Source organism: Psittacula echo (genome assembly GCF_963264785.1).
Source record: "Psittacula echo genome assembly, chromosome: 6".
NCBI classification, from domain to species: Eukaryota; Metazoa; Chordata; class Aves; order Psittaciformes; family Psittacidae; genus Psittacula; species Psittacula echo.
This window is the reverse complement of record NC_137743.1, coordinates 37,363,849-37,377,470: the sequence shown is the minus strand read 5'-3', so window position 1 is coordinate 37,377,470 and position 13,622 is coordinate 37,363,849. Positions and strand designations below refer to the sequence as shown.

The following is a 13,622-nucleotide window of genomic DNA, read 5'->3' as shown; positions in this document are numbered from 1 at the left end:
AAGTGGATGTACATCACCCTTTTTGTTGCAGACGCTATTGCAAGGTCATATTTGTCAGCTAATATTACGTACAAACCACAGAATTACAGATATTGACCACAGGGGAAAAAACACCCCAGACGATTAGGCCACACCATGATCTTGTAAGATATTGAGCACAACCAACTAGTATCAACTATGCAGCTTAGTTCTCTGGGGTATCCATCTCTTTGCAGCACAAGATCATCCCACACAAAGTACCTGTGACACTTGGTTTATCTATAAATAAGCCTGGCAAGCTCCAGCTCCTGGAGATTATTCCATCACCCTAAAAATCCTAGGTACAAAGTTTCATTGTTAATACTTTTAACAAATGACTTGATAAATTATTTCCTTTCCTTGTTATTTTGGAGCTCTGTGGAATGCCATTTCCTGTAGCATTACTATTAGAACAACAAACCCAAGCAAAAAGTCACCCATGACTACGATAAGCATCCCCAAAAAAAGGCAATCCCTTGCTACAGCATACATAACTACAGTCCTTTTCAGCTCCTAAATAACACTCCTTGAGGGGTTATCAAGAAGCTCTTCAGCTTCTTAAAGTGTTACTAAGGAAAAAACTATTGTAACGCAAATAGTTCTGTGGTTAGAAAAGAAAAAAAAAACATATTTTAAATGCTTGATCATACAATACATGCCATAAAATCAATGCTATTCTTGTGGCTGACCACACTAACCTAGTTTGCTACCTCTTCTGCCCCATTCTACCAAATTATTCATCACATCATTGAAAAGAAAAACATGACAATACCATTGGTAAGAGAAATTGTACTGAGTCTAGACAGATTGGATGAATTAGACTTAATTCTGATTATCTTTCTCTTTTTTTTTCTTCCCTTCACACTGAAAACCAGCTATATTGGAAAAACATTAATATTCTAGCTCTAACATCCCTTTTTTGATATGATTCACATTATTTACAAAACAATTCAAAGCACTGGTGGTAAAAATTAGTATTTCTATCAAATTTCATGACCTGACTTACATTTATAAATTACTATTTAGGGTACTATGCTTCCCTATCTTTTCCTCTGGAAAGAGAAAGGTAACCTGTGGAAACCACACCTTCTTTTGACTGATTATTATTATTATTTTAAGATATTTTAAGCTACAGGACATCATTGTCATTATTGTTATATTATAATATATTAATACCATTATTAATAATAATAATGATAATAATGTTCTGCATCTTAAAATACACATTCAGACAGAGAGGAAAAAGGAAGAACTCATGCCAGTAACATGTGCATATTTGATTCACTAACTACTGTGGCCTCAGTTAAAGTATTCTGTTGTCAGACTTTTAAATCTTGGAAAAAATAAAAATAAAAAACCAAATCAAAACAAAACAAAAAGAAAAGAAAAGAAATGAAAACAAAACCAACCAATGAAACAGAAAAAAAACCAAAACAACAAAACATCGAAATCCTTGGCTACAGCTTGGAATGTGCAGGTCTTAACCCAGAAACAAGCTGTTTTATAATTATTTCTGGAAATTGCTTCAGTCCATTTTATTTTCTGTGCTTTCTTGAGAAGTGTGAAAAAAAAAAAAAGAAAAAACTATTTTTGACTCAAGGCTTTCAAGATATTTTGGTTCTTAGTTAGCAACTAACCCAGTTTTAGCCTGATTTTTCCAACATGAACTTTGGACCATTCTCACTGGTTTCTCAGTGAGACTGGTTACATGAGTAATAGCTGGCAGAAGTGAAGGCGGCTTTGCTGCCTGGGCCATACCTGATCACATAGAGAATGTGACCAAGGCTGGAGGTTGGCTTTAAGGTTAGATCTCAACCAAAATGCATTCGTGTGTTTCTAAGCATATTCATGCATGTCTGAAAAATCCAATCAGTAACCTTCAAAATTGTCTAAAAATGAACAAGGATACAATGGGAAATTGCACTAATGTATATGAACAAGAAATCAAGGACCTGCAAATAAAAAGCAAAGTGAGGTCAAGAGAGAACCAATCCCTCTTCCCCAACTCCTTCTTTTCCCAGTGATCCTTGCTGCAATTTTAAAATAAAGCCCACAACGATCCTGTTGGACCTTCATGTTTGTAAATGTTTTTGGAAAGCTGGCAGCTGACAGAGATCTGCTCTCCTCTTTCCACAGAGCCTTCAGAGCCTTTGTTAACAGCAAGACCAGAGCTTCTGGCTTCCTTAGAAATGGATGTATTAGGTCAATGGAAATACTTGGGTATTTTCAAATGCGGAATTTTGTTTGTTGTTCCACCACACCACACCCCTCCCTTTTTCTTAGTATAAAGAAATAAAACTGTAAAAAGGAGCTGTTTCTCATTCTTTCCCCCCCCTTCCAATTCCTCCTCACTTGCCCCTTTTCTCCTTTGTTAAAATTTTCCTTCTAAATGCTTGCTTCAAAACCTCCCAGCCCATTTGTGTTGACCTGGTGGCTCTGTTTCAAAGGCAGCTTCAGTCTTGTGTCAGCTCCACAGGCTCTGCCCTCCATGACAGAGCCAGCCGGGAAACCACTTTGGTTCCTGATAGCTGAGGCTCAGACATATGGTCCCAGTAATATAATCAGTAACACTGAAGGAAGGAAGGAAAAAAAAAAAAAAAAGGCAAACACAACACACACACTCAACCCCCCCCCCCCCCCCCCAAGATTTCAAGATTTGTTCCTTTTTTCTTATAGTTCATTGATAAAGAACATGTCAGTATAGTGAAGAATCCTGCTGGTTAAAGGTATCATCCTTAGCTAATCATATGGTCTGGCCTCTTACTTGTCAATTAGATTAATCCAAGCCATTTTAGAACAATAAATATAAGTACAGATGGAATATAAACATATTGAAGATTACTGGTTTTGACGGCTGTTGTTTATTAAATCAAAAATAAAGTTGCAATGAGGATTTTGTCGGTATTTGAAAAAGAAAGGAAAAGTAAATAGGAATATTTCAAATGGAAAGAAAAAAAAAATAATAAAAAAACCCAAGTCACCATACCACAACCTCCAAAATAGGCCACGGCTAATAAAAAGGCAGAGATTTTACTAAAAATGCCACTTATGAACTACCTTTAGAGAGGGGATACAGCACCTATAAACTCAAAACACTAGGTATGTTGAAATCCATAACATTTCCAATTACTTCTTCAGAATTTATCGTGCACATATGGAAAATAATACTTTTAACAGAGAAAGGGGCTTGTGCCTGGTGCTGTCAATACTGTGAAGGATGGGGTGATTATAAAGCAAATTAACAATACTTTTAAATGTGCATTCACTTATCTTTCCAATTAAATCCCTGTTAAACAACTGCACAGACCATAATGGTGCTTTTGCAAAGCACTGATCAAGACAGTTTTATTGCAATTTTTACTCTGCAACAATTAATCAAGTAGGCATTTTATTTATTATTAAATTATTTAGTTAATAAATATTTGAAATCAGTTCACATATTTGTGGTTTAAATTTTAATTTTAATTTTTCTTAACCTGAATTATATTCCAGTATATTGTTATAGAAGAAATAACAGAAATACTTTAATTCTTTTTGCCAAAATGTTTTTTATTAACTCCAGGTAACATCAGGGTAAGATTAAATTCGCTTTTCCCCTTAATGTTGTCAACAATTCAGATATCTTTTCCATGTTCCATAAGAAATGTACATTTCTGCAGCAACATAATATTTAGCCTTCTTAAAAAGTCATACTTCTCCCTCTCCACCCCACAACCCTCTCTACCCTTTTGGTACATAAGTATAGTAACCAAGCACATAAAACCACAGTAATTGACCTTTGGACTGTTCATGGTGTTTGTTTAATGCACAAGGTATTCCAAACAAAATAATGGATGCAAAGGTCATCTGTACAGCAAATACCAAGCATTTTGCAAACAAAGCATTGGCTATAAAGACAATTAGGAACTCTTGTATTATGTATGAGCCAACACTTACTGAATGAACCAATAAGTATTAAAATTTGTATTTCTATGGTTAGTTTCTCTGAACATATATGCATTAGGATAGATTACTAGTGTTTCAGCAATGTGTTATGAACCCTTTATAATTAATTTAGTACCCACAAAAACTGCTTGTTTGACAGTCATAAAAATTGAATGCCTTTTCAGATACTTAGCAGATTAGCACAGGAGGCATAAAGAAGAAAACCTCTGCCTCCTTACCCAGGTATCTCTGGTCTTCAAGCACAGAAGGGAATAGAGGATTGCTGGGACAGATGTATACAAGCAGGACAGGGAACCCATAGAGTTTAGCACAATGTCCTTACCAGATTATATCACAGTGCACATCAACACAACAGGTTCAACCAGAGCAGAGACCACACAAGTTAACGCTCATAATCTAACATCTTTGTGGATGAAGAGACTTCCTTTTTCTTGCTTTTCTTTCTCAAGCACTTTTTGCTTCACTGTTGGCATATTTTATCAGATCAGAAAATTGCTCTTGAAAAGCATCTTCCACCTCTCTCCGTTTTCATACAGTGGTACCTTAGCAGCCCTGAGCAGCCCCACCTGTGACTCTCCCCACCTCTTCCTATGGGCCTGGGGCTTTAGGCCGAAACAACTGATCTTTTCAGTAGCATTCTTAAACCCTAGCCAGCACATTTTACATGGCTTAACAAACCCATTTACAGTACCTTATCCCTCTTCCTACAGGTGTGAATTTCAAGTATATCCTTGTAAGTATGTGAAAATAAAATAAAATAAAATAAAAAAATAAAAAATGTATTACTGGACCTTGTTTCAAACCAGTACAAGTCCTCCAGATTTTTCATAAAATCCCTAATGAATTGCCAAGTACATTTTTTTTTTTTTTTAAGATTGCAACTATTATATTTAACCAGTAATACAAAAAGCGTAAGAGGAATAGACATTTCTGTCTGATGTCTCAGGTTATAATAGAAGCCTTTACCATAGGTTCATAGGCTGAAATATTGAATTACTTGGAGTTTAGTTTCTAAACTCAAAATTCTCTCAGTGTTTGTAGACTAAGAAAAGTATGAATTTCCCAATATCAGTCTGATCCAAACAGCTTTTACTGCTTTTATTCAGTGATATGAAAAATGATGACTTAGAGTTTTGAAAGTGCCGAGAGATGTTATAACCTAGTCCTCTTATGATCAACTGATCTTTTCAGCTCTTAATGGGAAAATAAATCACAGATAAAAGATAATCTTTTTGCACGAAGCAAAAAAGGTGTGATATCAATAGACTTTTATAGAAAAAGAAAACTCCATGAAAGGAATAAAGTAAATAAGGTAGTTTGTTCTGCTGATGCTCGTGTTGGCAAGGTCAAAGACCCATTCAGGAGATGCCTAGCTCAAGAAACAAGTATGAAACACAAACGTGTATTCAGAGAATTAAAAAAGATACAAAGAATGAGTTTTTATTATAAACCTATCCTCACCCCCAAAAATCTATAATTTCAAGGGTCTTTTTAGATTTTTACTATTCTGATTTCTTCCTTAATGATAAAACTGTCAACTCTTCATTTGTTTTCCTTTCATATTCACCAGTTCTCTCTTATTTCATTTTTGATGCTGCAGATGACATTAACAGTATAGGAAAAGGAGCCAAATAAAGCTTTGCTATATTCTAATTAATGATTATTCTAATTAAAAATACTTTAATATGGCAAGCAGCCTAGAGTGTTTTCTGTGATCTTTAATTTTCAATGTGATACGTATTATTTATAGCCTATAAATGTAGGTGTAACACAATGGCAAAGCAAGCAGGAAGAAAGAGCGCATTAAGTATTTGGCCTGTATAGGAACTGATTTCATGGTCAATCTCTACAGTGCAAATAGGCTTTTTCAGAACATTCGTTTGCATTTATAATTAAATTAAACTTTAACTAAAATAATAATAAAAAATATATATATATATTTATATATATATCATATATATAAATACTGCTTTCCCATTGTTAACTACAGAAAAATGAAGGTACAGGGATTGAGCCAATAATAATTACCAAAAGTGATGCATTGAGAGTGCATTATTAAACATAATCCCGCTATAGAGCTTCAGAGGACTGCTAAATGAGCAGTCTGGGAGCACATACTAGTTTTCCTAGTAATATTTGTGACGTCATGAAACAGTCAAAAACTGCTGCAGTCCACAACATCCAATTGATAAGGGATGTCAGGCTCTTGGGGACATTGTGTGGAAACTATTATTGTCCTTCCAAAGACACATTATAAACACTATAAATTTTCTTATCCCCACATTCCTAAACATTTTTAATAAAAAAAAAAAATGGTAGTTTTTTGCAGGTACACTGTGACTAAGTGGGCTGTTTCCTGCTTGCAGGAAACCCAGCAGAAAGAAAGGATGTTATTGAAACATTTGAAACAGTAGCCAGTTATCTTCTAACCGTTCTTTGTGTCTGTGCTACTTCTTGAATATTCTGATTAAAAATTACTGGATTATTCTTTGGGGACTGAAATGATAGACTCTTCCATTTTCCCTCATTTTATGTTAGTGCCACCCTTGAGGACTGCAAAGTGGCATTAGGGTTTACAGGAGTTGAACCTTGGCATTTCCTCATGCATTTGGAAAGGCTTGAGGAAAGTACAAGCTAGATATTTTCATTGCTGGGATATTAAAGGATGTGTAAGGGGTGCTCAGGTGGATAACAACACTTCCCATTGAAAATCTATTTCATTATGATAAAAATTCAAAAGTACCTTAGTTGTATCAATAAAGACTAACATAAGAGGCAGTAATTATCACAACTGATAAGATGATAACATAGTTCTCTAGGGATACTAGTTTTCTTTGAATTTTCTTTTGTCCCTCGACAGCAGATTTCTCTCACATGTCACTGTCAGAGTGACTTTCATGTACTACTGACTTCACCTTTATATATTCATCTTAAAGTGGTTTAAACCAGCAGAAAAAGATGCCTGGTACCTCTGGGCTGCAAAAAACCAGCTTAGACTTCTGTCTAGCTTTACAGCATCAGCCCATCTGTTTTTAGGTGAAAACTTAAGCAATGTTAACCTAAAGTATGTTAACCTTTGGATGCCATGAGACATAATAGACAGGGCCATTATTTTTATGGCACATTTTTTCCTTAGCAAAGATCCTAGGCAGCAAAAAAATCCTGGTTTTGCCCCTCTGTCTCCAAACAAAATACAGCGTATGGTCTTTTGAAAAGCAACACAGACTACATTATTAACACACAAATACCCAACAACTATAAATCTAAGTGAAGCCCAATAGCAAGTCAAAACCATGAGGCTGATTGATAAATGATGATTTATTCAGTTTCACTGAGTTTACTGGCATCAATACCGATTCCTCATAAACCACATTTCATCCTCCAGTTTCAGCTGAAAAGAAGTCTAATCTAGGGCAGTTAAGGAGGTGGCAAACACCTACTGCTCTCCTGAAACCTTCTCTAAAGATGTAAATGAAGGCCTGAAGGTGAGAATATTTTTATGTCTCACATATTTCAATTTAATGAGAACTTTTGAGTCAAAAGTCTTCGTTTATTATAGTACGAAACTAACTGAGGAAATTGCTCTCCAACACCATCATCTCCAAGAAACCATGTACAATACACAATATTTAGCAGTTCTGGTAATAGTCTCCAGGTAACATTAAAAGAGGAGAAAAGTAGGAGAAAATATTGCTGGAGCTTCACATTTATACTTCATTAATTCAAGAGTCTTTAATGCAGCTTAAGATTTGGGATTTTTCCTAATTTCTGTGAAACTTAATTTAGTATCAGGAGGCTCAATATCATCAGTGATATTTGCTGAATTATTAAATCTGGAGATACTTAGCTTTTTCCAGGAGTAGTAAACTATTCAAAGAGGTGACTGCATTTGTCGTTTATTCTAACTAGCAGCCAATATCAGCTTCCACACCTGTAACGGTATCTATTGATCAATGTTAGATTAATTTAGGCCACAAATGTGAAAAATGTTCTTTTGTAAATGTGGAAATACTTTCAGGAAATATGTACAAGTTGGTTCTAATTCTGGTTCTCAGGTCCCCAAACTATTAATCTTTCAATTTCTCATTTTCTGGGGTAAAATATTTGCCCTTTGAAATCAGTGATAAATTCTCCACTGACTTTGACAGAGGCAGTACTCTACTTTCAGTATTTCCATTTCAGTTCTTTTCAGCACCTTTTTCTCTTTTGCTGGTTTCCTTCGGATCCCTGTTCTACTTTTGGTTTTGTTTACTTTTCAACATCCAAACAATCTGCTATTTTTCCTTTTTTAATATTTTCTTTTCCCCTCACTTTTATTCGTTGGTTTCTACATATGTGTTAGTTTGTTTCTCAATTCCTTTTTAACTACTATTTTTCTCTGCTTATTCTGCTCTTTTTCCTCTCTCCTAGCTGACATTTCCCTCTGTGCAATATCTTTCTACCTTCCCTTTCCCCTCTTTTTGAAAACATGGCTCACCATCCTATGCCACTAATGTATATCAGGTTCTGAAATACTGTCATCTGAGACAGTTAAGTACTAAACAAAACATTACCAGGGTGGAGGAATCACTTACCCTGATTGACAGCAAATCGTAACTTCTGTATTGTTGCCAGATTGCCGCTAACTCTGTATATTCCATCAACATCTAGACCTGAAAGAGAAACACATATTTCATTTTAGATCATATTAGTATTTTCTTTGTGCGTCTGTCAGGGAGCCAGAATTGCTCTAACAAGTCTAAAGAAGAGCAACGTAGTGAACAACTGAAAAATAATCCACCTGAGAGCAACTGAAGTGCCTCCTGCCTGATTAAAACAATGAAAAATAAAAGTGGTAGATTAAGTTAAGTGAATACAAAACACCTAACTATAATTATCTTGTAATTCTGTCAGCAGAATACAGTTCTGCAGGGGGTTTTGAGTGTGACAAGAAAGGAAGAGTGAATTAGCTCTCATGCTCATGAAAGAGAGCTGTTTGGGATACACACGATGCAATGCTAGCCCTGCATAAATGTGGCGTGCTTATATTAATAGTGATGGGGAAATTTCTCAGTCTGTGGCCTGGGTTTTCCAGACATGGATTTCTGAGACTGCAACCTTTCTGAGAATAAAGCAGTGAGATGCCCACTCTGAAATCATGATGTGCATGAGACTACACACAACTACCATTTCTCTGCTATATTCTTCATAGTGGATCAGACAAGTTTGAAGATGAAATTAAATATCCCAAATAGCATATGCCCTGGAGTACATTTCTTCATTAATATAGGCCATTCTTTTCAAGGACAACCTGACAGTCTTGTTTCTCCCTGCATATCTACTCAAGGTTTATCTTCTAGGTGAAACTCGATGTCATACTCCCTTTTGTGACATATTATCTCCTACAGCAAGCTCTGCTGATATGACTGTTTAAAATAGCACTTCCAGCCCTGCTTGCATAGATGTAGCATTTCAAAGCACATGGGAACTCTCTCCTTTTCCAGGAGAATAAGCTGTTGCGCAATGACTGAATCTTCATGCTTAAAAATTGAAAAAACTAAACTGCACTTTGTCATTTCACATTTAAGACTTGAAAATACATAAGAAGCTAAGAGAATCTACACAAAACAAGGGTTTTTTTTAAGGCTACTCATCATTTGGAGTACAGGTTTTAATTAGTTATTGGCAAGCAATTTTAAAAAAAGCCTTTCTCTTGGAAAATGCTAATTTGTCAAACCCAAAAATTTTCAGGAAATATTTCATGACAATGCATCTAGGGAGAGTTTTTTTCATGATTTGGGGTGGGGAAAAGGTAAATCTGAAACTATAGGAAAGAATGAAAACAAGTCTAAAAGCCCAGAAGCCCTGTTGTAATAACACTTGCATAGGAAAAAGCTGAGTTTCAAGTCCTTATTTCAAGGATACTTGCATCATGCCTTGGCAAACAAATGGCATAACCAGTGGACTTGACTGTTTGGAGGTATGCCTCACTATGTTGAAACATTTTAAAAGATTTATTTTTCTTTTTGATACAGACTGAAATCAAATAAAGTTTTTCGGGTTTTTTGCATGTTTGCTTTCTCTCTACAAAAAATTACAGTTCTTATGTCTATTCTCTAGGAACACCCTGATCTGGTTTATGTTAAATAATCTATTTTAAAGATGAATAATAATCCCATATTACACATTCGTTATCTATGTCTTTTATTAGACAACTTTCTACCCTACACCTGTAAGTGTCCTGTAACATAATACTGAGAGTAATGATTCATTTCATTAAGATCCCCTTTGGTTGCAGAGGTATAAAGAAAAAGTTTATATGACAGAAATCAAAAAGGATTTGGTAATCAGAAAAAATTGGAATTTATCCATCTACCGATATATAACATATGAGCAAATGGAAATTACTAAAATGTTTAAGTAAGTAATGCAATTCTATCTCAAATCTGAAGAGTCTCATTCTGTTTTAGAAATGACAGACTGAGAGCACAAGAGTAATTCCCAGCCTAGGAATGTGGTACTCTCGTGGTAAGGAATTAAGAATTGCATCATGCGAATTGAAGTCTAAACCAGAAAGTAAAGAGGAAAAATCAAACAAGAAAGCCCCAAAACAGAGTGTTAGCTTTGTTTGGATCTAACTCAATTCAGTTATACTTTTTGGATATATGGAAGTGAAAGCAATACATGTTACTTTCGGTGAAATAGCTATGTCTCACATTAATAATTGATTTGGAACCTGCATAAATTATACAGATCAGGTTAAAAATGACAAATTGGTTGATGTTGCATCTCGCAAAATGATCTGGAGTATACAAGTTCATTATTATTGTTATAAATTTCCTTTGATCCAGGGATGAGGTCTGATTAGCATTTCTTTTGTGTACTCTGCAATATGGCAGAGAGGAAAAAAAAAAAAAATCCAAGAATATCAAGACAATTATAGTGTTCACGTGCCATCAACTTTCTGCTCCAAGAACTTTGAAAATTAAGCCAAACCAATGCAAACTGGTGGATTTGGACATCCTTTTCATGACCACATTATCTTAGATGCATTGTTAACAACTTATTTTGGAAATCCAATGTGGTGCAAAAGAGAAAGAGAGAGAAATATGTCTTTATAGTTCTAATATCATGATTCTATGAACAATTTTCAAAGCAAATTCACTTTTAAGGACACCTCTATCAAGAATAAAAATATCAGGACACTACTATCATTGTTTATTCATGGTAGGCTATAAATACTGAGGGAACAAGATGAAATAAAAGCCTTACAGAGTTTCGTATATGGTGCTGTCATTTAAGTATAATAGTAAAGAACATTTCAGAAAAAATATTCATTGTGATAAAGTCCAATCCCTGTTTAGTGCAGATGGACTTTCTTGTATTTAGAGTGGTTTTTACCAAGAAAGAATCACTAGATTTTGGCCTAGAGGAGAACAAGGATTTTATTTGCTTTATACCCCAATTTCCAGCTGTGTTTTAGTTTGTTTTACTGAGGAACCTGAGAACAGGATGGACCCACAGTTAGAAATGATAACCAAAAGCATGACAATTGCTTCAGTATTTCCAGCCTAAATTTTGTAATAGGATGAAAAAATGTAGGAAAGCAGCTTACTCAAGAATGTAGCAGATTAGCTGCCAAATTATAGACAAATTTTAACTATTTTAATTTAAAAAATTATGCAGGTACTCCTAATGAGAATGTTAAAAGGCAACTGAACTCAGGCTTAATTGAGAATCATGAACAATAATGAACATTATATTCACTCTGTAACTGCACAGATGTTAGAAGAACACCTATTTAAGAACATCTCTTACACTCTTGCTTCTAGCCAAAATGGAAATAGTTCTGAATGCAGGTCAGTACCAGGTCCAGTAGCAGTTTGAGCTGGAACCAGGTTGCAGAAAAACATTGAAAACACAAGAAAAAAAAATAATAAAAAACAACTAGATTTTGATATTGGTTGAGCTAGTCCTGATGCTTTTTGAACTGTCTTGAATTAAATTTTCTCATTAATTCTTTTCTGTTGCACAGAACAAATCCCTCTTCCAAACCACATTTCATTCTGCCTAAGCTTAATCTATATTTGACTATCTTCAAACTGAATATAAAAGGAAATTCTCCATATGGGTGGGGTGGGGGTCGTGGTACGCAAGAATTTCTCTCTCTGTTTTTTAACAAGATTTAGAATTTGAAACACATAATTTTAAATGGTACTAGGTAACTTTCTGCATAGAAACCAATGAAACTTTCACAATTAATGTACCCTGAAATAGGTGTGGTCCCCAGGTCTGGTAGAGTTTTGTAAAAGAAACCATCGTGCTGGATTCAACAACAAAGTGAAGTACAAACTTGAAGAAAGGCATTTTTTAGTTAGTCCTTTCATTTTAAATCAGTTATGTACAGGACAAAATTATTGTGTTTCAAAGGAGCCTATTATGCCTTCCCATAAACAGAAAGATCATACGTTTTAAAACTAAAGTATCATTATGTAATCAAAAACTATTTTGTGGGCTCAGATGCCCAGGGCTCTCTTTACAAATATTTAAGAGGTCATTATCAGGGTATGTTCTCCCTAAAACTATAATTTTTTCCTCGTGTTTTCATATGCATTTTACCATAAATTTCTGATTTATAAACAATTTTTTTAAAGTTTACTAAGGTCACAAATGTGAGGCATGGAGTCATTTAAAGAAGCGGAAATGCTTGAATGCAGCAAATACACCAATGTCAAGATAATACATCTGACGAGAAAACCACCAAAACCAGTGTATAACAAAAATAATGCTTCACTGAAGAATCAATATTTTTATGCCAGTAGAAGGAAAATAATGAAAAGTAACAAAGAATAAACCTGATACATTTAAATTTGGCATTAAAAATACTGTATCTGGATAGGGTTGAAAAGGTAACCCAAGTTTCAGGTGAATGTGGGAGCAGAAAAAATGTGTTCATTTGATGTGATAGAAATTAGAGGTAAAAATGATGAGACCAATGAAACAAGTTTGAGTTACACCACAGAGAAAAAATAAACATGGGGCATTAACAGCAAACAAGAGACACAAATGTAAAGTGTGTGGTGCAGAGGTGGTGTGAGTTGAAGATACGTGAACCAAGCAAACCTTGATCAGCTCAGGTTGCCATGACCATCAGCTCCATTTGAACATGAGACAGCACTTGGTGTGGTTTTCAGTGTTGCTGGTGTCCCTGTCCTGCTTTCTGGTAGGTGTTGTATGGGATTAGGCATGCCCTTAAGCTCACAGAGAGAGGTAAGAAGTTGATATTTGGATTTTCTCTGCTTTGCTTGAACAAAACTGCCACTTCAGTCATCAGAATTACCTACTTCTTGAACTCCTCCCATTAAAGGCTCACACTTGTAAGGCTCAAAACATCATCCCAGCTAACATTTGATTCGAAAACAGGTTCCATCTCCAGTCCAGAGAACCTACTCATCTAGCATGGAAGTGGGTGCTATATAAATGTCATGTTAGCTAGCTCTACCAGAACAAGAAGAATAAACAAACTTGGGAGACCAAGAGTAGATGACATTGGAAGTCAATCTGAACAACAAAGAAATAATCACTGATGTAAAAATAATGCTTTTTCACTTATTGGTGATGTTTGTCTCTCATTTTCAAACAAAATATAATTACTAGAAAACCACTAAAGCTGGAAACAG

At 35.0% G+C, this 13,622-nt stretch overlaps 1 protein-coding gene across 1 annotated transcript in view; it reads right to left on the bottom strand.

Moving 5' to 3' along the window:
* ARHGAP15 (Rho GTPase activating protein 15) overlaps positions 1 to 13,622 on the bottom strand; it is a 340,067-nt gene that overhangs the window by 102,634 nt on the left and 223,811 nt on the right. The window contains exon 11 of the mRNA XM_080620957.1: positions 8,538 to 8,615. Coding sequence (XP_080477083.1) covers positions 8,538 to 8,615 — 78 coding nt within the window. The remainder of the gene's footprint in view (positions 1 to 8,537; positions 8,616 to 13,622) is intronic.